The sequence below is a fragment of the Canis lupus genome, chromosome 10 (genome assembly GCF_011100685.1).
Source record: "Canis lupus familiaris isolate Mischka breed German Shepherd chromosome 10, alternate assembly UU_Cfam_GSD_1.0, whole genome shotgun sequence".
Classification (NCBI taxonomy): domain Eukaryota; kingdom Metazoa; phylum Chordata; class Mammalia; order Carnivora; family Canidae; genus Canis; species Canis lupus.
Genome location: NC_049231.1, coordinates 22,899,646 through 22,923,575, shown reverse-complemented (window position 1 = coordinate 22,923,575; position 23,930 = coordinate 22,899,646). Strand labels below are relative to the sequence as shown.

Below are 23,930 nucleotides of genomic sequence, written 5' to 3'. Positions count from 1 at the left end.
GTGGTGCTGGAGTGGCTACACTGGAGACTCGGACTGGTTCTCCCCTTCCAGACTAGCACTGACCTCGAGAACTGAATGCAAGTCCCCACACTGTGGTACTTAGGAGACAAAGGCCATCCAGGAAGAAAAGCCCTGAGAACTCAAGGAAACATGGAGGCCCTCGAAGTGTGGTTGATTGACACCAAAGGTCTGCAGCTGCTCCTGCCCTGGAAGATGTAGCCAGTTGGGGCACAGCCAGAGGCTGCGAGAGTCTAGTTTTGGCCTCTGGCAGAGGGTGATGGCCAGAAGATGGAGAAATACAGACTTCTAATGGTTGCGTTGGCACATGGTCCAACAAAAATGAACATGTGAGGGACCTGGAACACAGGGCTGGTCACCCCTTAAAACATGAGCACCACTGGGAAACTAAAAACCAGATCTACTCATCTGGTCCCCACCACCAGTCCTCAAAAGAGCACTTCATCTGTTTCTCCCTAAGTGTTTCTTGCCGGAGTCATGAGCAACCCCCCCACCTCCAGCAAATATAGAGAGCTGGTACCCCATGTGCTGAATCTGATGGGGTCTCAGAGCTAGCGTGGAGAACTCCTCTTTTTTACCTACAGTAGTCAAAATGCAACATGACCTCAAAACCCTTTAGCAGCAAATGTGGGGAGATGACCCCATGAAGATCTCCTGCTCTCGGGGTCTTGGATTCTATGTGAATGTACCTGCATCTCTTATTACAAAAGTTTCTGTTTGTCCTTTTTTAAACTTTTTAAAACTGAAGTATGATCGACATACAGCATCCTAATAGTTTCAAGTACACATCACAGTGATTTGATGTTTTTTTATACATTATGAAATGATCCTCACGTTAAGTCTAGTTACCATCTGTCACCACACAAAGCTGTGACAGTATTATTGACTATATTCCCCATGCTGTACATTTACATCCCCAGGACTTAACATATTTTATAACTGGAGGTGTGCAGCTCTTCATCCTCTTGCCTTATGTCACCACCCCCCGACCCCCCTCCCAGGCCTCTCCACCTCTGGAAACCCAGTTTCCTGTATCCATGAGTCTCTTTCTGCTTTGTTTTGTTTGTTCCTTTGTTTTGTTTTTTAGATTCCATAGGCGAATGAAATCATATAGTACTTGTCTTTCGCTGACTTATTTCACTTAGCCTAACATCCTTGAGATCCATCCATGTTGTTGAAAATGGCAAGAATTCAGTTTGTCCCTGTTATGGTTCCCTCATTTTTTTTCTTTTTCCCCTCACAAAGGTGACCACAACACACAATAAAAAGTTTTTAAATACTTGTTTTACTTACCAGAATTGTATGCTCCCAATAGAAGTTTTAAAACCAGATGGAAAATATTTACTACTCGACTGTAAAAAAACTCAAATTCTCCTTGAGTCACCATAGTCACTTAATTTGTTTGATTAACCACACCCAAGGCCTATGAGATGCTCAGTGGTGTTTATGGGCTTGGTTTATATCCTAGTCCCTGACCCCCAAGGGGGAAGGGCTGTGTGATTAGGAAGTGATGGTCAAGGGTGGGAGGGAGCTGATTTCTGGACATGGGAGTCTGACCAGCCCCCAAAGGGCATGGGGTGCTCTGCTGGGAGGAGGAAGGAAAGGTCACCTCCTCCCAGGTAAGGCAGGTGTGAAGCAAAGAGCCACGGGCATCAAGAATCTAGGGCGCTGGGTTGGGCTGTTACAGACTCTTGCTTCACTAATATGCGTCTCAGGGGCTCTGTATGTTTGCTGAGGAGCTCTGCAGCCCCATGTCTCTCTCTAGGGGCCTCAGCTGGGACTCCAGGGATGAGACTAAGGATAACAGTGAACTGAACAATGTACAGTGTATTTACTGAGGATAAAGAACAGTTTACCATCAGGAACAGCCAATGACAGGCAACTGGAATGTAAAGCTGCCCTCAGATTTCTGATGGATGGACTAGCTCAATTAGTCTAATTACACAATTAGACTAATCTTGACTTCTGTGTCCTTGGATGTTTTGTCATTTTATATTCCCTGTGGGTCACTGGCCCCAAGCAATGAAACTTCTGCTTTCTCCACGTCCCCATGTGGTTTAGTCCTGTACCAAGTATGGAACAGGCATCCTCAAACTGTTTACTGAGAGAGAGGATGGCAGGGACTTACAGCTGCCTGCCTGATGTATACTCCCTCCTTCCCCCCTACGAACAGAGAGCTTTGCTTTTTATAAAGGTAGTTATGTACCCAGCAAAAAAATAAAAAATAAAAATTTTTTTTAAAAAATCACCCTTTTCTCTCTATAAAATCTCTATGTAACAGAGCCTGGTCAATAAAATGAAGCTGCTGAGAGAAGCTTCCAACAAAGCCTTTAAAAAAAGAAAGACTTGTCTGGCTCAAGCCTTTTGCCTACACCTTTCCCCTTCTTTATGCCTGGAACATGTGTGTGATGGCTAGTCCCAGCAGCTGCATTCCAAGCATGAGAATGAGGCTGAATGAAAAAGTTAGCAGCGGCCTGGGCCTCTGCAGACACTGTAGAGCTGCCTCAATGGCCCTGCACAGACCACGTCTGGACTCCTTATCATGAGAGAGAAAAACAGTCACCTCTCTTATGTAAGACACGGCTTTGGGGCTTTGCGGTTAACTCAGCATGTGTGAGAGAGGAAGACAAGAAGGAAGAAGCATCTAGAGGAGGAATCTAGAGTCTCCATCACTCTGAAATTCAAAAACGGTCTTCCTGCATCATCACCAGTTCTTGACTTGTCATTTAAATAAAACGACACATTATAAACTATGCAAAAGTCGTAGGCCATGGGGTATAGTGGCCAGAGCAAGCAATGAACCAGGGGAGGGGACATTTCCTGGGAGAAAGAATATGCCTTCAGGGTTGTTATGAGAGATGATTTAATGTCGGATGCAACATACCCAGACCCGGGCTAGTGCCATTCCAGAAAGAGCAGTCCCTCGGCCTCTTCCCGATAGGAATGACACATTTAACCAAGGAAAGTACACTGAGTCCATTAAAAGCCCGACAGCTCTGCCTCTGGCAGGACTGGTGGCTCAGTGTGCTGTGGCTGGTCACCTCACACTCTCCAGAAACTCTGATACCTTTTACATTAAAGAGAGGGAAAAAAAGGCGGGGGTGGGGGCAGATCATTAGTAAACAAATCTGTATAGCAGACAAAATCTTCCTGATCATGGTGGTGAAAACTAGTAACAGTGTTCCCAGCAATGACAATGCGGAGACCCACTGGATTTGGTGACCCACGAGTTCCCACCCGGCTCCAGACCCTATTACAGCTCTCCCTCATTGACCCTGTACAGCCAGCCACCTTCTGCCCCCGCCACAGGTCAGGCAATGGCTGGTGAGGATAAATATTTAGCACTTCCAGTTTAGAGTACAAGGTATCTGGGCCAATGGTAAGCGCTGCCGACACTCAAATTATGAACAACTCCAGGCATGCATAATTGGGCAAGCAGGTATATGTGGCCGAGAGCCTCATTCCCAGTTCCTCTGGGACGAAACTCAGCGACCACTGCACCACTAATTGGCCTGAGACAGATTCGGGGAAGACAAGGGCAAGAACACTGCATATCCACGACCAAATGATAGGGAGAAGTTAAAGGACATTGTTATTAAAATTAATGTCCTCCTCTCAAAATTCTGAGGCCAGATACAATCTCAGAGCTGCCATCAATTACACCCAGGTAGCCAGTACTGCAACCCAGCTGGTGCATATTACACCCAGCAAGCCCACATTACACCTGGCCAGCCCATATTATACCCAGCGAGCCCATATTATACCCGGCCAGCCCATATTATACCCAGCCAGTCCACATTACACCCAGGTAGCCCATATTATACCCAGCTAGCCCACATTACACCCAGCCAGTCTGTCTTACATCCAGCAAGGGTCTGAGGTTAAGAGACTGACGTGGATCCCAATCCAAGGGCCTGAGTGGCTTACTAGCTGAACAACACTGAGCCACTATCCTAAGCCTTGGCCTCCTCATTTGTGAAGTGGGCATAGTATCACGTACGCCCCACAGGGCTTCTGCGGGGATTAGAAACAATACACGTGAACCAAGGTCCATAGAGCCAGAGGCCACAGGGACCCGATCACTGGCGTGGCGGCTGTGGTGATGAGTACTTTCATCACCGCCGTTTTCCCAGGGACAGTTGTCGTCATCATCACAGTACTGTAACCACACTTACACAGTTGTCATTCGTCACTTATACTTAAAGATCGCAGAGAATTCAATTCCAAAGGCTTCATCGCCACCGAAGTTCGACATTCCCAAACCTTCAATATCTGGGTGCCCTGCATTATGTCTAATTTGAATTCGTGTTTCTTTCTACGGCGTAAGATTTTGATTTCTCTAGCTCGACCTCACTGGTCCAAGAGGCACCCTGATCTATAAACAACCTCTTCAATTAACAGTGAAGTTTATATTTACATAATGCTTTGAAGTTATCAGCTTATGAAGTTCAAAACCAGGTTCCCAGTGGACTGTTTAAAATCATCCCAGAGTTGTTGATCTTTGGGCTAAGAGGTTGGTCACAATAGCATGTTTCCCAAAGCTTAAAGCCAATAAATCCCTGGGGGAGGGAACCAGTCAACAATCTGCCTAATTGAGTTCAGAGCGAATTGGTGATTGACACAACAGCAACTTTTCTCCCTGCACGTTGGTCCTGTCCTTTCATGGCTTCACCGTTCCTTTCCTCTCACATGGGCACGTCTTCAGGAGGCAGGGAAGTCTGTAGGAGGCCAGGAGACTAGAGGGAGGGGGGAGAGGTATGCAGGCGCCGCCAGGAAGCAAGCAGCAGGACAACCGTGCAAGTAGCTGCCCCTCAGGGTCAGCTAGAACGCAGAGCAAGTCAGGGGCAGGGAGGGGACGAGGGTGGGCTCGCGAATTGCCACGGACGGGTGTGGGAACCAGCCTCATGCCTGGGAATCCCGACGGGCTTCTGTACCTGCCTCCCTCAGTTCCCAGGTGGCACCCATTCTGGGCTCTACTAGGGATTCTAGTTACTCTTCAAATTCATCCATTCATTCAGCCAATGTTGGGCCCTGCCTTGTGCCAGGCACCTGGGATGCATCACTATCCAAAAGAGAGAGATGTCCACCTTTGGAGCACGTTTTATTGGAAGAAGTCAAGCAACAGCAGAATGAAGAAATGAAAGGAAGGATTCTAAGCACAACATGCGTGGCAGCAGGTGATAACACCGAGAAAGAAAATGGGGGTAAAGAAGATCGAGGTGGGAGAGCAGGTTATATCTGCCCTGGGAATGTCAGTGACACCTCGAAGTGCAGGTGGACAAAGGCTTGGAGAAGGTGAAGGGGACAGTCATGCAGCTATCAGAGGGATGCCCTCCAGGCGGAGGGGACAGCCAGTGCCAGGTGGTGTGAGGCAGGGCAGGAGGCTGGTGTGGCTGGAGCGAGGTGAGCAGTGGGGAGGGTGGTAAGAGTGGAAGTCAAAGACACAATGAGGGGCTGGGTAGTGTGCTGGACCCTCTAGGTCCTGTGGGGACTCTGGTTTGTATTCTCACGAGGTGGGGGGCCATGAGAGGGTTCTGAGCAGGAGAGGCCCCCTCTACAGACCTGTTGGGGAGGAGGACTCTGGCTGCTGGGTTGAACAGACCCTGTGGCAGGAAAGGGCAGGTGCGGGGAGGCCAATGGGGTGGTGATGGCTGGAAGTGGCAGAGATGGGACAGCAGTCACTGTGTCCTGGGGAGACTTTCAAGGGGCTTTGTTGATGCACTGGGGGTGGCTATGACAGGAAGGGGAGAGTCCAGGAAGACCCCAGAGTGGAGCCCCGAGTGACTGGGAAAGGGCTCCTCTTGAGAACGGAAGGGCTGCTGGCAGACTGGCCTTGGTGGCAATACACCTTCTCCGGACGCCTCAGGGAAGAAGTCAAGTGAGCAGGTAGGCACCTGAGACTGCAGTTTTAGGAGGACGGTCTGGGATGTGAAGCAGAGATGCCAACAGGAGAGCCAGTGGCTTAGCGATGGCAGAGAAGCCCTAGGATGAAAGAATCTGCGGCTGAGCTTACAGACTTGTGCTCAGGTGAGCAGAGGTAAGCAGCGGTCCTTGCAGTCTGTGGTCTGGGGTACTAGTCCCTGCTTTGCCACCACCTCCTGCCCTTCCCTAAGATAACCCTCGAAAAATCAGTGGCAGCCTAATGGATTCTTTTTTTTTTTTTTTTTTTTTAGATTTTATTTATTTATTCATGAGAGACACAGAGACTGAGGCAGAGGCACAGGCAGAGGGAGAAGCAGGCTCTAGGCAGGGAGCCCGACGTGGGACTTGATCCCGGGTCTCCAGGATCACGCCCTAGACCGAAGGCAGTGCCAAACCGCTGGGCCACCGGGGCTGCCCAGCTTAGTGGATTCTTGATCTCCTGGGAACCTATGAACTGACTCTGTGAATTAAGATCATTGACTGAACCATGCTTGTTCAAGACAGCTGGGCATGAGGGGTCAGGACTGGCTGGTGCCAGGGGACTTGGGGGCAAAAGAGTCTAGGACAAGGTGCCCTGGGAGTGTCAGGTGATTCACACCCACTTACCACCACCCACCCTGCTGAAATGGGTCACTGGAGATGTCAATAACTGACCATCAGCCACCCAGTACCCCAAACCAAAGATCCAGGAGCCGCTCCTTACCCATTTTCCTCTTTCTTGTCTGTTATCCCTTATTCCCAAATATTTCCTGAATCTGTCCTCCTCACCATGCCCTGTGTGCCCTCCACATCCCCCAGTCTGGGCTTGGGGGGGCGGGAGGTCTGGGCTGGGTTGGTAGCTACCCAATCCCATCCCTGTGCGTACACAGCCCTGCTCTCTCCTCCAACCAGCCTCAGGGACGCTGCCAACTTGGAGATAAAATAAGTACAGAGCCTATTGCAGCGCCTGGCACGGGGGCAGGCACTAGATAAATAGTAGCTACTAATATAATTATTCTCTTCTTGGAAATATATTTCATTTCATTCTTCTAAATTTGTGCACACAGACACTGCTATGTATTAGCTGAAATGCTTTCCTTAAAAATAGCTGAAGATGATTAGCTAGAGGGGTCGTAACAGGAATTTTAAGCAATCACTTAAATTAATTCCTTGAGAAGTCTATGCAGAACCCTTCAAGCGGAGTCCTTTCTGGCACAACCTCCTAGTTCCCATCAGCACTCCAAGCTTCCCGTTTTTACTGCCAGATTCTTTTTTCACTTTCTCGAGGAGCAAACCACAGCCCTGTTATCACAGCCTCATTGGGACTCCTCACCATTGGGGAAGGGGCCGGAGCAGCTTTGCTGCCCATCCCAGTTCTGCCCCAGGTGTACTTGAGGCGCCAAGCCTGGGGCCAGGTACTCCCAGCCAGCCTGCCAAACCCCACATCCACCAACACTCTGTCTAGACAAAGCTTAAATGCCAACAACTGGTCACATCCATACCAAAAGTACTCTCCGAAGAAAGTTGCCAAAGATGTTTTTGGCCAAAAGAATCCTTTTACATTGTTGGAAGATGCCTCGAAATGGGTCCACTTTGCCTGGAAGGGAATAAACCCTTGCTGAAAATATACTGCCCGTCCTTGAAAGCCTGACCTTCTCCAGGAGTGAAAGAAATAGAGAAATACACGGACACCCATTCTCCTACCTTCTTGAAGTCACGCACATGAATTTTGCCAGTGAGCTCCTTGCTATAGTCAAGAAAGAATTTTTTGAATGCTGGGTCCCGCTGCTGAATACAGTTTTTTAGTTTTTCGATCACTTCATCCTTCGTCATTTTCTTGGTCGAGGTGCTTCTGTCCTCCACGGGCTTGGTTCTAAAATCACAATCAAGCATTTAGATCCAGCAGAGTGCTTCCTAGAGACCTCGCCCAATTTCGATCGGACCCAGGACAACAAGGAGGTCCACCGGCCCCTTTCTCCCAAACCAGGAAACAGATGCACAGCTAGATGGCATGACTTGAGAACCTTTCACTTGCCTGTGTTCCAGAAAGGCCCACAGCACTGCATCCATCAGGTGAAAGCTCCTCCTGTCGTGCTGGTGGGGCCACAGGCCAGGACAGGGAGCTTCAAGGTTGTGGATATGGTCATCCCTGTGCTAAGCCCTCCAACTGAGTTGATGCTGGCTGAACAGGCGTGTGACTGGGCAGACAAGGTGGGGAAAATAAGTATCTGTGTGAACTGGGAACATAAAAAGCCAGAGCCCATTACCAAGCTTTAAATGAAATGGGCTGTTTTGTGGTAACTAGGCCAAAGAAGTCATCGAACATTCATGGGAAGGAAGGGAAGTTCCCAATTATTCCAAGTTGATTTATCCAGTCAACCGGATTTAGACAATCTAGATTTTATGTGATGTGCTATGTGTATGAGAGAGATGGAGTGTGATGATGAATAATTATTTCTTCAGCTCTCTCGGAGTCTCTGGGACCCCACCGGAGTGGGAGGAGGAGAGCCCGAGTGACAATCGTGGAGAAAGGACTTCTCTCCTGCTGCTTCCACCTGCAGCTTTCAAGAGCTCCACAGGAATGCCCACATTTTAGAATAAGCCTAATTGCCATTACTTTTTCCACTGGTTTTAGGAGGCAGACGCATCTCATCACAGAATATTTAACCTTTCTCTTAAAATACCATCCCTCTGCCCATTTATAAAGCAGCTACCACTGAAATGCCCAGATATTCAAATTTCATTACCATAGCATTAAAATATTCCCACTGCTCGATACTTAAGAATTTTTTTAAAGGGAAATGACAGAGTGAAGTCGGCTGAATAGGTCTACATTTTACCTTTCTTCGTGGATTTATTATAAGCTATGAACCGGCAAGTTAAAATAATATCTTTTCATTAGACTAAACCTATATTTTTCAAAATGAGGACAGGCTAGAATATTCATCAGCCCAATGTTTAACAGATTTGCTAAGCATGTTTTATTGTTACAATTCAATTTGGTGATCATTTGAATAATTCTATCATTCATGTCAGAAAATGTTAACTGGTTTAATGGGGATGTTTTGCCATAAATATTAAATGGTGGTGAGGAGCCTAAGTTTCTGGAAAAGAACAAATGTGAACCCAGGCATGTAATGGTTGAATGGCAGACAGGTTCTCTGGGATCCAAAGACCCTGGGTTTTCTTTTTAAAATTTTTTATTTAAATTCAATTTAGTTAATATGTAGTGTACTGTAAGCTTCAGAGATAGTTCAGTGATTCATCAGTTGTATATAACACCCAGTGCTCATTAAGTGCCCTCCTTTAAGGCCCATCACTCAGTTACACCCCGCCCCCCTGCCTCCACCTCCCCTCCAGCAACCCTCGGTTTGTTTCCTAGAGTTAAGAGTCTCTTATGGTTTAGTTCCCTCTCTGTTTTTATCTTATTTTTTTCCTTCCCTTCCCCTCTGTTCACCTGTTTTATTTCTTGAAGGTCCTGGGTTCTTAACCCAGGATGGCCACCAAGTTTGTGAATAACCTGAGGCCAGTCCTTAGACCTCTCAGACCTCAGTGCTTTCATTTCCAGAATCAGCAGGCCACATAATAATCCCAAAGATATCTGCTTGCTCTCAACTCCCCTGGCCCTAACCGCTGTATTTATATTTTGCCATATTTCCTCATTTCAATAATAAAATATTAAAACACTCATTTAGTCAACAAATATTTACTAACCACCTCTCCCACAAAAGGCATGGTGGTTTCCATATGCGTTTGCATTTCGTTTTGTTTTACCTTTCAGAAAGATCCAACTTCCGCTGTTCCTCTCTTTGAAAATGGTCACTCAATAGCTGATCCTTTGGAGTAATAACCGGAGAGGGGGGTGGTGGGCCACTCATCCCCATGGATGCCAAAAATTTCTTATAAAGGATTCTTCCTGAAGCAATATCCTGAAACCTACTACAGAGTCTGGAATTTAAAAACAATTCGAATACACCCATTAGGTTGGCTAAAATGAAAAGGAATGACCCTACCAAGTGCTGACAAGGATGTGAGTACATACAGCTCTCTCTCACTGCTGGTGAGGCACAGAACAGTGCAACCACTCTGGAAGACACCTAGACTGTACACCTTGAATATACACTCACCCAGAGGAACCAGCCCTTCTACCCCTGGGCATCTATCCAAGACAAATAAAGATGGAACACTGGAAACCACCCAAATGCCCACCAAATGCTCCACAAGATGTACTAATGAATGGAATAGTACTTAGCAATGAAAAGAAACCAGTTGTGCATTCAGGGAACAACCGGAATGAATCTCAAACTCGTTACGCTTGGGGAACAGAGCCTGACAAAAGAGAACATCTTGCATGCTTTCATTTATATAAACCACTAGAAAATGCAGTTATCTGCAATGACAGATGCAGGCCAGTGGTTACTAGAGCTGCGGAAGAGATGAACTGCAGGAGGACACAAGGATGCTTGAGGTGGGGGTGGGAGGGATGAAAATATTTGCTATCTTGATTGATAACTTGCAGTGGTTTCATGGATATATATACATGATGGAGATGCTCAAACTATTTTTTAAAGATGTACATGAAGGGGTGCCTGGGTGGCTCAGTTAGGTGGCCGATTCTCGATTTTGGCTCAGGTCATGATCTCAGGGCCTGGGATCGAGTTGGGCTCTACAGTCAGCGGGGAGTCTGTTTGGGATTCTCTCTCTCTCCCTTTGCCCCTCCCCCAGCTCAGGTGTGTATATGCATGTGCGCGTGCGCTCTCTCTCTCAAATAAATAAATGTATGCAGTTTATAGTTTATAGGAATACTGTAATAAAGATACGGCACATGTAAAAAGAATAAATTTTCTGAAATTGCAAGTTCTGGGATGGAATTGTGGAAATACCTATACTGGAACTTTGGCACATTGCAAGTATTTTAGAAAACTGTAGGAAACTACTAACAGGACAAGAACTACTTTTTTCCTTTTCAATATTTTGTTTGTTAGTATTTTTCTAATCATAAAAGTTGTACACACCCATCATAGCACACTTGGTAAAGCCTGGGGACCAAAATAAAATGCCACATATTTGTTAGAACCCATATGGCAGCAGAGCATGTAGCTGTGGGTGTGGGCCTGGAATCGGCCTCCCGGGGCCGGAATATCAGCTCTGGGCCTCACAGCCCTACGAGTGAAGGCAGCGTTCACGAGGTGTGGTCTGCAGCTGCTCCTGGAACTTCGGGAGGCCCAAACCATTCTCATATGGACACGAGGAAGTCTTTTGCCTTTTCTACCCTGCACCTCTGGAGCACAGTGGGTTTTTCGGAGGCCTCATAGCATGTGACCAGAGGGAAAGCGTGCACAGACAAGTTGTATTCTCTAACGTTTTCTAAGACTGTGGAAATGTTTCAGGTACAAACGAGGAGCTGGAGTGAGTTTTCAGAGATTAGCTCAGTTTCTTTGCAGCCCTTCACTAGCTCACGACCAGCTACCTTTGGTTGCACCTGTTATAATTTCTGTAACCTCCTTATCATCCAAATAAGTCATTATTTTGAAACTCCAATGTTTTGTCTGAGCCTACAGGGAAACATAACAAGAAAGTACACATTCATTTTTGTTTTCTGCAATAACATTTTTAACATCTCACTTTTAATTTCTAAGGCAGCCTTGTCCCCAATAATTTTTAAGCCTATTAAAGGATTGAGAATCACCAGCTGGCACATCATCCTTTCTCTGCTTTAGTTTCCTTGTCTATAAAATGCACCCACCTCAGAGGATCACTATAAAGTAAGAGGATCCATAGAAAGCTCCTAGCTCTGGGACTGGCTGTATGTACACAAGCTCCATAAACTGCAGATGTAATAATCACAGTACGATTATCACGATGCTGCTTCCCACACAGCCAGGGGCAGTTCTGGAAATACTAGCCATTGATATCATTGCTTCAGGAAGTATTTATGCTGCAGGTACTAAGCACGGTGCTGAGTAGTATGGCTACGACTGTGAACAGACTACATACACAACCCCCGCTCCAGGGAGCCAAGTGGTTGTGAGAGTGTGCATTCAGAACCGAGGGAATGGGCCATCTAGAAGTCCAGGGGTGAGAGAGAGCATGGGGTTTTCAGGAAACAGCAGCTTAGTCGGCACTGAGTAAAGAGCAACAGCACCAGCCAAAGCAAATGTTTCTTGAGCTCAGTACCGGGTGCAGGGCTCTGCGTCTAGGATCTCCCTTGACCCTTACCACACTCTCCTAAGTAACGTTAGTGTGACCAAATCGGGGCTCAGAGTGGGTAAGTAACTTGCCCAAGGGCACAGCTAGTCCGGAGCTGAGCTGGGATGTGAACCCAGGCAGTCCAGCTGCACAGCCTGAGCTCTGGAGGGTACGAGGATCATGAGGAGCCCGGGAAGCCACTCTTAAAAAAAGCATCTGGATGTTTTCCTAACAGCAGTAGGACACTGGGGTGTTTTCTGTAGGGTTTTAACATGAGTAGATCTGTGGTTGAGACAGATAAGCCTGGCTGCATCATGAAGAAGGGATTAGAGAGGCTTCTATCAAGTATCCAATTACCTGCATGACCAATCCACTAGATTTCTTTCTTTCTTTCTTTCTTTCTTTCATTCATTCATTCATTCATTCATTCATTCATTTCATTTCAGTCATTCATTCCCTCACTCAACACTTAAGCAGCCCTGACCATGCACCAGGCACTGTTCTAGCACCGGTGCAGGAGCTTCAGAGGTGAATCCAATCCTCAACACTGCATTTCCCACACTCCTTGCACAGTCACTGGCACACTCTGGGTCCACCTTGCCCCTCGCGGCCTGGTGGGGCCCTCTCCCACCCGCCCCTCTCCTGAGGCTCGAGGTCACTGATGAGCTGGCGGTGCTCTGCTAGGTCCGACCCACGCCCTCTCAGCTCAGAAGGCTTGCTATCTGCTTCTAGATCAACGCCTGCTGAACGAGCGCTCAGGCTGTCAACGTAAGGAGAATCACGTCGCAGCGCAGGCCGCCCTCTGCGCCCACGTCCTCTGGAAGTCTCCTGCTGAGGTTTCACTCGACCTCCTCCGTGTTTCCTAACTCCAGTGACACTGCCTCTGGTCATCATCTGAGCCCCCTCCCTCCTTGCGCCCTCACTCCCAGAGTCACTGAGTCTTATCCTTCTGCCAAGCTGGTCACAGAGCCCTCTGCAGAGCCACTGCCACCCCCTGTGCCACGTACCTGTCCTCTTTGCCTCTCCCTGCCACAGTACCTTCTCCACACTGGGGCCACAGTAACCCTTATAAAGCACGGATCAGATGTCCAAGGCCACCTCACAGGCTCCTCACCCCCTGGGCTGTGCTTCTCCACTATGGCTGCACATCAGAGCCAGCGGGGACTTCAGTATAACACTGCCTGGCCTGGCCTGTGAACAGGGCATGGGCCTTGGGATTTTTCAAAGCTCTCCAGATGATTCTAAGATGCTGGCATGAACCAGTGCCCTGCCAGATGGCCCCAGTTCCTCACCCGTCCCTCAGTATCATCCCCCTGCTGTTTCTCCCTATACGACTGCCTGCCCCAATGGTCCCAGATGGCTTGCCAGTCCCCACATGTGCCCCTACTCCTCTGTGCTTTCCCCACTATCCTATGTCCTGGAATGCTCTTCTTTTTCTCCTTTGGCCTCAGGCATCATGTCCGAGAAGCTTCACAGATTCCCTCCTGCCCAGCTGTACGTGATCGTTCCTCTGAACCACGTTCACATGCCATGCTGGGTTTGTCTCCATCTCTTTCCCCCACACTAGAGCTCCCTGGAAATAAAGGGATTTCTGTTAACCAGTTAAGCAGGAGCAGGAATGCAGGAGGCACTCCCTAATACCACCCACGGAGTGGAAGACTAGGTGAAGGAATCAGTGGGTCCCACTGCTCTTGACTGCACAGACCAAAGGCCATAGCGGTTGAAGCCCCTGCAGCCTGGCTTCTTGCCCCACAGAGGCCTCGTCCAGGCCCCCTGAGGTCCCTCTAGAACCCTGTCTCTTGACTTGCTGCCCCATCTCACCCCCTTCCTGGGTTTCCCACGCTCCAGCAAGCTGGCCTTTCTGCCAACGTTTGAGAAACGGACAAATGCAAACACCACGCTCTGTGTGCCTCCTGCTCAGGAAAGCCTTGGCCTCACCTCCTCTTGTAAACCCTTCTTCTCCTGCAAAAACCAACCACAGGAAAAATGGGTAACAAAACACAAACATTCACAGAAAAGAGACTTGAGTGGCCAACTACTGCTAGATCAACCGTGTCACCTGAAATCAATGTAATCAAAAGCAACAAATACAGGATTTTTAACATTCTAGTCAGAAGAACTGAAAGAAAATCAGAGTAACCTTCTTCCCTGCGATTCAATCGGATTTCCACCCAGCCTCCAGATCACTGTCCATAGTAGGAAACGTGGACCAAATGGTCTCTAAGGTCAGGTTCTGGACCACAAGCTTGAGCACATGGTGGGGCATTTGGTGGTGGTCAGGGAAGCAGGATTCAAGCTGAAGGTTCTCAAGGTCACCACAGAGAGGGAAGCAAGAGGGCTCTGTGCCCCCAGAGCAGCTGAGTGGGGGTAATGGGAGTAGTGAACAAGACACTCAGCAGGAGACCTACAAGGCCTTCAGGGCTCTGTGCTCTTCTGTCTCTTAAGATCCTTGTCCCCTCCCAGCTTCGCTCAGTCGCCACCAGGTAAGCTTTACTTTTGTTTTGTTTTGTTTTCTTTTAAATATTTTATGTACTTATTTGGCACAGAGAGACTGAGACAGCATGAGCAGGGGGGAGGAGCAGAGACAGAAGAAGGAGCAGACTTATTGCTAAATAGAGAGTCTGATGTGGGGCTCAATCCCAGGACCCTGAGATCATGACCTGAGCCAAAGACAGGTGCCCAACTGACTGAGCCACCCAGGTGCCCTGGGGTAAGTTTTAAACTAAAGTAAAACAGAACTATAATTCCAGCCTCTGCACAGGACGGCTGATGGCAGCCTGGCACCCTGGGAGGTAAAACAGTATCAGGGTTAAGAGCAAAGAGTCACAGAGACCCGGGAGGCCTCCTAGCTACGTGACTGTGAATAGGGACTTCTTCAGACCTCAGTTTCCTTATCCACAGGAAGGAAAAGCAGCCACCTTCCGTGGCGGTTGTGAGGACTAAATCATAGAGCGTGTGGCAAACTCCCGACCAGTGTTCTGTGTTAGTAAGGACCCAATAAATAGCAATTATCAATATTCCCTATCGATACTGCAAACACACATAGAAAAAGTTTTAGGATTATAAACAGACTCGATGAGAGACATGACCCGAATTAATTTCGTTACCAGAACACTCACTTCAGTAAATGTTCGATTGTTAAAAATGGGCAGAAGATGCGCATGATTTTCTTGAAATTATTTCGACCAATGAGCCCTGTGTCTCCGAGGTCATATGACCGTAGCATTTTGTAGAAGGCTTGGAGATTCCTAGCAATTGAGTCCTGAATGATTTCTTCCACCTAACACAAAAAACAAACACATTTAGCAAGCGGGACCTTTGTAACCTGGGACGGTAGCACCCTGGGACCACACGAGGGAAGTGTTACTTACCGAATCCCAAGCCAGGAGGAGAGGCACCTTGGTGTCTGCAGAGGAGGAGAGTTTTTGTATCTAATTGGGAAAGAGAAAGTGTGTAAGTACGAATCTCTCCTAAAGGCAGTAGGAGCCTTGGAGGCAGACACATGGCTTTGTCCCTTTAGCCAATTAACTCTTGAGGTCATAAGCAAGGGAGTTTACCCCCTAACCCCCATGTGGAAATGGGGATCATGATTTTTAACTTACACTCATGAAAAAAAAAAGTACTATAAACATGAAAAAAAAAAATCTATCTCCCAGCCTAAATAAACTCAAAATAAAAGAATAGTGAGTTGGCATTTTTGCCTTTCAGAATGGTAAAAATTAAAAAGGAGGCAAATTGCCAGTGTCAATAAGGGATACCATTAGACAATCTGATAATCTACAGACTCCAGGGCAATAGTGACCGCCTCTGGGGAATGACGAGGGAACAGAGCTAGAAGAAAAACTTACTTCTCACCATGTTCCCTTTTGTATCTTTTGCATTTTGCACTTTACACATATATTCCTCTGTTAAAATAATAAAAATAATTTCAGGGATAAAACGTATATTCTTTGACCCAATCATTTCTATTTCTGGAAATCTGTAAGAATGGAATAATCACAGAATGGTGCAAAAAAGCAGGCACAATATCCATTGTAGCAAGATTTAGAAAAGTGGGGGGAGAAGAACATGTAGTTTACAACAGGGAATAGTTTACTCTGTATCTTTTAAAATCACACAGCAGAATTTTTATTGACCGTGTTAAGGACATGTTAGGGACAGCATGGACTGAAAAGTCATTAGTTATAGGATCTCATTTTAAAATAAAATAGGTATCATATATGAAGGTATGTATCCAATCTTCAAATTGCATACATCTGTGCAGCTTTTTGTATATCAATTATACCGTAATAAAGCTGAAAACAAAGTGCGTGCAGGTATACAGCACAGGTACAAGGTTCAGAAGAATGTACAACAAAGTATAATAGTGGGTAATGATCCCTAGATGTTAGAACTAGTGGTGATTTTCTTTTTTTTCTATTTGCAAAACTGTGTTTTCTAATTTTTCTCCTTCATTCCTGTATGTTCATTCATTCACTCACCACACTGTTTCATGAGTTGGCCTGGCACTGGGCTAGCACTCACGGGTACAACAGGCAGTAAAAACAGAAAGGCCTGTCTTCATGGAGGCATGACCACACAATGACCAAGTTGTGATACTGTGACCGGGCAGGTGTGTGAGGTCAGGGGCTGTCAGACAGGTTTTGGCAGAGGTATCACGGAAAGTTCCTGAGAAAGCTGTGGGTGCACTGAGACCTGCAGAGGAGCATGAAGGGAATCCTGGCAGGAGCCACTGCATGGCCAGGAGGCAGGAGGGGCCTGGGGATACCTGAGGACCCGAGCCAGTGTGGCCCACGAGGATTCTGGGAAGTGGTCAGCAGGGCTGGACCACATGGGCACTTGCCATACTGGTTCGGAAGTTCTGCTTTCTTCTAGACCCTGGACAGCCACCTGAGGCTTTTAAGCATTGCAGCCAGCAGGACGTGGTTTATTTTAAACAAAGATCATGTCACTTGTCATGTGGAGAGCAGATTGTTTACATGTCCATATTCTGCTTTTAGAGAAAAAAAACAAACAAACAGCTATGTGCTGGGACAGCCAGAGGCCACAATTCTCAGGAGCTAACACAGCGGAGTTCAGTGAGAGGTACAATTATTCTTTTCTGTGTGCGAGAGCCCTGCGACTTAATTTCAACCTAGGGTTCAAGGAGGACCAAATGACACTGGTTTAGGATGTGGTCACCACTTTGCACAAGGTGGGCGCTCAGGAAATCATATTAGTGAAAAGCTAATTTGTACCTGCGAAAATAAGTCTATAACAAACATTGCAAAAAGAATCTGTTCATGCCAGAAATCTCACAGAGGAAGACATAGACATGGCCAACACGCACATGAGAAAATGCTCTGCATCACTTGCCATCAGGGAAATACAAATCAAAACCACAATGAGATCCCACCTCACACCAGTGAGAACGGGGAAAATTAACAAGGCAGGAAACCACAAATGTTGGAGAGGATGTGGAGAAAGGGGAACCCTCCTGCACTGTTGGTGGGAATGTGAACTGGTGCAGCCCCTCTGGAAAACTGTGTGGGGGTTCCTCAAAGAGTTAAAAATAGATCTGCCCTATGACCCAGCAATTGCACTGCTGGAGATTTACCCCAAAGATACAGATGCAGTGAAACACCGGAACACCTGCACCCCGATGTTTCTAGCAGCAATGTCCACAATAGCCAAACTGTGGAAGGAGCCTCGGTGTCCATCCAAAGATGAATGGATAAAGAAGATGTGGTTTATGTATACAATGGAATATTCCTCAGCCATTAGAAATGACAAATACCCACCATTTGCTTCGACGTGGATGGAACTGAAGGGTATGATGCTGAGTGAAATAAGTCAATCAGAGAAGGACAAACATATGTTCTCATTCATTTGGGGAATATAAATAATAGTGAAAGGGAATGAAGGGGAAGGGAGAAGAAATGTGTGGGAAATATCAGAAAGGGAGACAGAACGTAAAGACTGCTGACTCTGGGAAACGGACTAGGGGTGGTAGAAGGGGAGGAGGGCGGGGGGTGGGAGTGAATGGGTGACGGGCACTGGGGGTTATTCTGTATGTTGGTAAATTGAACACCAATAAGAAATAAATTTATTACTAAAAAAAAGGAATCTGTTCATGCCTATCACATTCACTACCTGACACTAATTTTTAAAAATTATTAAAAAAATAAATAAAATAAATAAAAATAAAAATTCTTAAAATTTTTAAGTGCTAATCATTATTGAAGTTATAAAAAGCATTCCGAATAATAAAACCGTCAAGTTTTCAAAAACCTAGTATGGATCACTAGAGGTAATAAACAGTTATTTTTTAAAATGGGTAACTAACAGGGTTACTGGGTGGCTCAGGTCATGATCTCAGAGTCCTGAGATGGAGCCTCATGTCAGGCTTCTTGCTCATGACGGAGCCTGCTTCTCCCTTTCCCTCTGCCCCTCCGCACCGCTCATGCTCTCTCTCACTCACTCTATCTGTGTCTCAAATAAATAAAATCTTTAAAATGGGGAACGTAAAAACTCTTAAAATATTAATGAGAACCAAAGGAGTAATTAAAAAACATGTCCACGCAAGACATGGTTGCAGGAGGAGTGCTGCAAGCACAGTGTGAAAAGAAGGTACATCCTGTACACACAGGTGCTCTCATCCCAGGATGGGTTTCCAGAAATGTCAAATATCACCCTTCAATATGATTTAGACACTGAGAATTAAAATCAAACAACTCAAACACTTAACTCTTACTTAAAATGAAAATTAGAGTAGCTCAGTTGGTTAAGCATCCAACTTTTGATTTCAGCTCAGGTCATGCTCTTGGGGTTGTGAAATCGAGCCCCACATCAGGCTCTGGACTCAGTGCAGAGTCTGCTTGGGACTCTCTCTCTCTCCCTTTGCCTCTTCCCCCATGCACACTCTCTCTAAAACAAATAAATAAATCTTTTTTTAAATGAAAATTAGGGACACATGGGTGGCTCAGCAGTTGAGCGTCAGCCTTTGGCTGAGGATGTGATCCCAGGTCTTGGGATCGAGTCCCAAATCAGGCTCCCTGTGAGGAGCCTGCTTCTCCCTCTGTCTATGTCTCTGCCTCTCTCTGTATGTCTCTCATGAACAAATAAAATAAAAATCTTTAAAAAAAAAAAAATTAACTCAGCTGAAAAACATGAAGTCCTCAAGACTATTTCACCGACCACCTCTTATTTCACTAAGAATACTTGAGTTTCGCACCATCAACAGAAAATCAAACATGAAGTCATCATAAAACTCACCTTAGGGGTCTCTTCAAGCAGTTCAATAAGTGTGTAGATGTTAACCCATCCAGTGTCCCCAGGGTCAAGCATTTGCATGAGCTCTTTGAATTCTGAATCACTGATTTTTACAACCATGCAATTTAGAATATATCGCAATTCTTTCCCCGTTATCTGTCCATCAGGTTTCTGAGCATGAGAGCATAAGAGAATCTCATTAAAATAGGAAAAAGGAAGGAAATGCATTCCATATACTAAGCATCACTGAATAAAGAGTGAGCTCTGGCCCAACAGAGTTATGATGAAGCAAGAATCCCTCAGGTGGCAGTCACTCTATAACACTGTGAGCCAAGAGCAGTGTGCTGGGTGGGTGCCGGGGGACTAAGTCTTTTCCAGGGACTGTCTATCAGGATGTGGGCAGGAGATGGCCCCAAGTGAGGAAAGAGGCCAATGCTACAGGCACAGGCTGACCGCTGCCTTGGACTCGGGCTGAGTGCTGGCTGTCTCAGCAACTCCTGCCCCATCCCCACCTGAGGACTGCGTGGCTCAGCAGCAGAGGGCACAGAGCTTCCCGGCAATTCAATTACAACTTGCCAATTTACTAAAAATATTAATTATGCTTATTTTAACTCCCACCAACCTCATCAATTACATAAATGGACAATTACTTAGCAAGAAAAATTTCAGCCATGCTGCATAAAGAAAACGTATTATAAGCAAAATACTGTGAGGCAAATTCTTCCCCCAGAATAAAAAATTACCAATAAGCAAATTGAATATCAAAATAAAAGATACTGTTTACTGGAAAAACGGGGGAAATAAAGAACCCCTACCTTTCTCACAGAGAGACACTGTAGCTATTAGTGTGACAAAGGGGCTAAGTCATAAAGCAGCATATAAATGTCAGCCATTACTTTGGGTCCAAAATCAGAAAAAGATATAAAGTTGGTTTAGGGAAAATTAACTAATTTTAAATTATTTATTTAAAAATAAATAATATGCCTGCTTGCTTTTTGGTTTGGGAGTGATCATCAAATTTTTAATGTCCAAGTAGGAAAATTATGATTCTTAATAAATTTACAGCATTATGAAACCATCACCATTGACTGGTTCCAGAACGTCCCATCATCTCATGTCTGTTTTCCCAACCTAAGGTAACTCGTCTATTTGCTGCCTCTCTGTATTCACTTTTTCCTGGGTATTTCAGGTAAACAAGCATACACTATATGCATCGGTATGCATTGCGCATCTGGCTTTTATCGCTTAGCGTAACGCTTTTGAGGTTCATTCAGGATGTATCATGAATCAGTATTTTGTTCTTTTTTTATCCTTGTTATCATCCCACTGTATGGATATGCCACATTTTGTTTATCTAATCACAAGTGGATAAACATTTGGATTGTTTCTGGCTTGGAGATTAGGAATAATGTTGATAGGAACATTTGCACTCAAGTCTTTGTGTGGACATGTTTTTACTTCTCTTGGGCAGCTACCCACGAGAGGAACTACTGGATCATGTGGTACATTTCTGTTTAAATTTTAAAGAAATGACCATGTCGTTGTTTTAATGGCAACTTTACCACTTTACATTTCTACCAGCATGAGAGTGGTTGAGAGTTCCATCTCCACATCCTTGTCAACACTTATTACTGACTACGTGGGATGATTATCATCATCCCAGGGCTGGAAATCCCAGGGCTGGGAATGCCAGGGCTGGGAAGTGGTGTCTCAGTGTGTTTCGGACTTGTGTTTCCCTGATGTCTAGTGATGATGATGATCTTTTCATGTGCTCGTTGGCTATTCATGTGTCTTCTTTGATGAAATGTCTATTCAAATATTTTGCCTTTTTTTTATGATAGAGAAAGAGAGAGAGAGGCAGAGACACAGGTAGAGGGAGAAGCAGGCTCCATGCATCGGGAGCCCGACATGGGACTCGATCCCAGGTCTCCAGGATCGCGCCCTGGGCCAAAGGCAGGCGCCAAACCGCTGCGCCACCCAGGGATCCCTATTTTGCCATTTTTTACACTGGGTTGTCCCCTGAGTTCTAAGAGTTCTTATATATTCTACATGCAAGTCCTTTACCGAATATATAATTTGCATACATTTTCTCCCAGAGCATGGCTTATTTTTTGGAGCACAATTTTTTAATTTTGAGAAGTCCAATTTACCAGGGCTTTTTTTTCCCCTTTATGGATCATGCTTTTAGCGTCATATCTAAGAAATCCTTGCCTAATACAGGTCATAGAGATTTATGCATATGCCTTCTTCTAACAGTTTTGTCATTTTAATTCTTATATTTAGGTTTATGGCCCATTCTTGGTTAATTTTTGTGTATGGGATATGGTAGTTCATCTTTTTGCAAATGGATATCCAATTGCCTCAAAACCATTTGTTGAAAAGATGATCCTTTCTCACACTGATCTTGTAAAAAATAAATTGACCATAAATGTCAGGGCTTATTTCTGGACTCTTAGTTCTGTACCATCAATCAATATGCCTATCCTCATGCCACTGGCACACTCTCCTGATATCATAACTTTGTACTAAGAATCAAAATCTGGAAGCTTAAGTGCTCTAACTTCATTCCTCTTTTCCAAGATTGGTTTTGGCTATTCAGCAACCTTTGCATTTCCATATGAATTTTAAGGTCAATTTTTTAATTTCTGCAAAAAAATCCAGTTGGCATTTTAATGGGGTTTGCAGCATTGAATCTATAGATCAATTTGGAGAGAGCTGCCATCTTAATAATATCGAGTCATCCAATCCATGAATATGGAATGTCTCTTTGTTCACTTACATTTCATTTAACAGCGCTTTGGAATTTTCAGCATTTAAGTTTGGTGCTTTTGTTAAATTTATTACTAGGTATTTTAGTCTTTTTGATGCTATCATAGAAATGCTTTCTGAAGTTCATTTTCAGATTGTTCATTGCTAGTTTATAGAAATATAACTGATTTTGTATATTGATCTTAGATCCTACAACCTTGATGAACTCATTATTTCTAGAAGTGTATGTGTATCACATTGTGAATAAAGACATTTTTCTTTCTTTCCAATCTGGATGCTTTTTCTTTTCTTTTAAGATTGCACTGTCTAGAACTTCAATACAATGTCACATGGAAGCAGCAAAAAGCTGACATTGTTGTGTTTTTCATGATCTTGGGGGAAAGTATTCAGTCTCTCTTTTTTTTTTTTTAAGATTTTATTTATTAATTCTTGAGAGAGAGAGAGAGAGAGAGAGAGGCAGAGACACAGGCAGAGGGAGGAGCAGGCTCCATGCAGGGAGCCCGACATGGGACTTGATCCCGGGTCTCCAGGATCACACCCCGGGCCGAAGGCAGGTGCTAAACCACTGAGCCACCTGGGCTGCCCAAGTATTCAGTCTCTTAACATCAACTATGGTTAGCCATTAGTTATGGGTTCATTGTAGATGCCCTTCCTCAGTTTAAGGAATTTCCCTGCTATTCTTGTTGAAAGTTGCTATCATAAAACAATGTTGGACTTTTCAAATGTCTTTAATTCTACTTATATTGCACTACTATATTAACTGATTTTTTGGAAGTCAAACCAACCCTGCAATCCTGAGATAAATCCCACATGGTCAGAGCATTTAATCTTTTTTATATTAGTTGCTGAGTTTGGTTCACTAATATTTTGCTGAGAATTTTTGCAACAATATTCATGAAGGATGTTGTCTTTGATTTTCTATTCTTGTAGTCTCTTTGTCTGGCTTTAGTATTAGGATCATATTGGCCCCAGAAAATGAGGTGGGAAACACTCCTTCCTCCTATATTTTCTGAAAGTTTGTGAAGGATTGTTATTATTTCTTTTATTAGGTATGTTTCTAGGCATTTGATTTTTTGAAAGATGTTGTTAGAAATGATATTTTTAAATTCTTTTTCTAATTTATTGTAGTTTATAGAAATAATATTGATCTTCAAAACAGTGACCTTGTTTCCAATGACCTTCTAAATTCTATTACTAATTCTAATATTTTCTGGAAGATAATTCTGGACTGTCTATTCAGGAAATAATGTAAGCTACAAATAATAACACTGAGAGTAAGAGTGGGTGAACAGGCAGGGTACAAATGGTTTCTGGGTGTTGGAAAGGGAGCCGTATCAGGTTTAAATGTGAGTGACTGAGGTAATTGGGTCCACTCAGAGGGAAAGTGGCAGCGTGCAGAGGTAGCACATACAGCTACTTGGGATACATGAGTTGGAGCAGATCTAAAGCAGTCTTTCCTACAATAATTCTGCATCCCTCTCTACAGCAGGAGTGGGACCTGCTTCCCCCTGTTGTCCTCTACAGCCAGGCAAAATGCCTTTTCCTGCCTACTCCTAGTCCCAAAATGTGCCCAAGACCAAGGCACATGGTAGGGGGGTTGGGAGTCCCCATGTATCTATGCACTCTGCATGCACCATGCACTGTGCAACTCCACGGTTTCTGATGGTCACTGCTGTTATGTGACACTCTAGAGTGTGAGCTCATCATTGGCAGGGCCTTTGTATTACTCATCTATGTGTTCAGTGTTAAGTGCCCAAGGCTGGGCCCAGCGTGGGGCAGGTGCTTGATTCCTCATTCACATG

The 23,930-nt window shown here is 45.2% G+C and overlaps 1 protein-coding gene and 1 long non-coding RNA gene across 8 annotated transcripts in view; one reads left to right on the top strand and one right to left on the bottom strand.

The window, feature by feature from the left end:
- The window catches only part of LOC111097630, a 47,280-nt gene extending 42,033 nt beyond the window's left edge, over positions 1–5,247 (top strand). Inside the window, exon 9 of the long non-coding RNA XR_005365520.1 lies at positions 5,064–5,247. This is a non-coding gene — a long non-coding RNA (uncharacterized LOC111097630). The remainder of the gene's footprint in view (positions 1–5,063) is intronic.
- The window catches only part of EFCAB6 (EF-hand calcium binding domain 6), a 234,318-nt gene that overhangs the window by 102,949 nt on the left and 107,439 nt on the right, over positions 1–23,930 (bottom strand). For all 7 annotated transcript variants that reach the window (XM_038550277.1, XM_038550279.1, XM_038550280.1 and 4 more), the window contains 5 exons: positions 19,363–19,530; positions 15,480–15,539; positions 15,228–15,388; positions 9,694–9,867; positions 7,624–7,792 (listed from right to left, as the gene is read on the bottom strand). In XM_038550277.1, the coding sequence (XP_038406205.1) occupies positions 7,624–7,792; positions 9,694–9,867; positions 15,228–15,388; positions 15,480–15,539; positions 19,363–19,530 (732 nt within the window). The remainder of the gene's footprint in view (positions 1–7,623; positions 7,793–9,693; positions 9,868–15,227; positions 15,389–15,479; positions 15,540–19,362; positions 19,531–23,930) is intronic.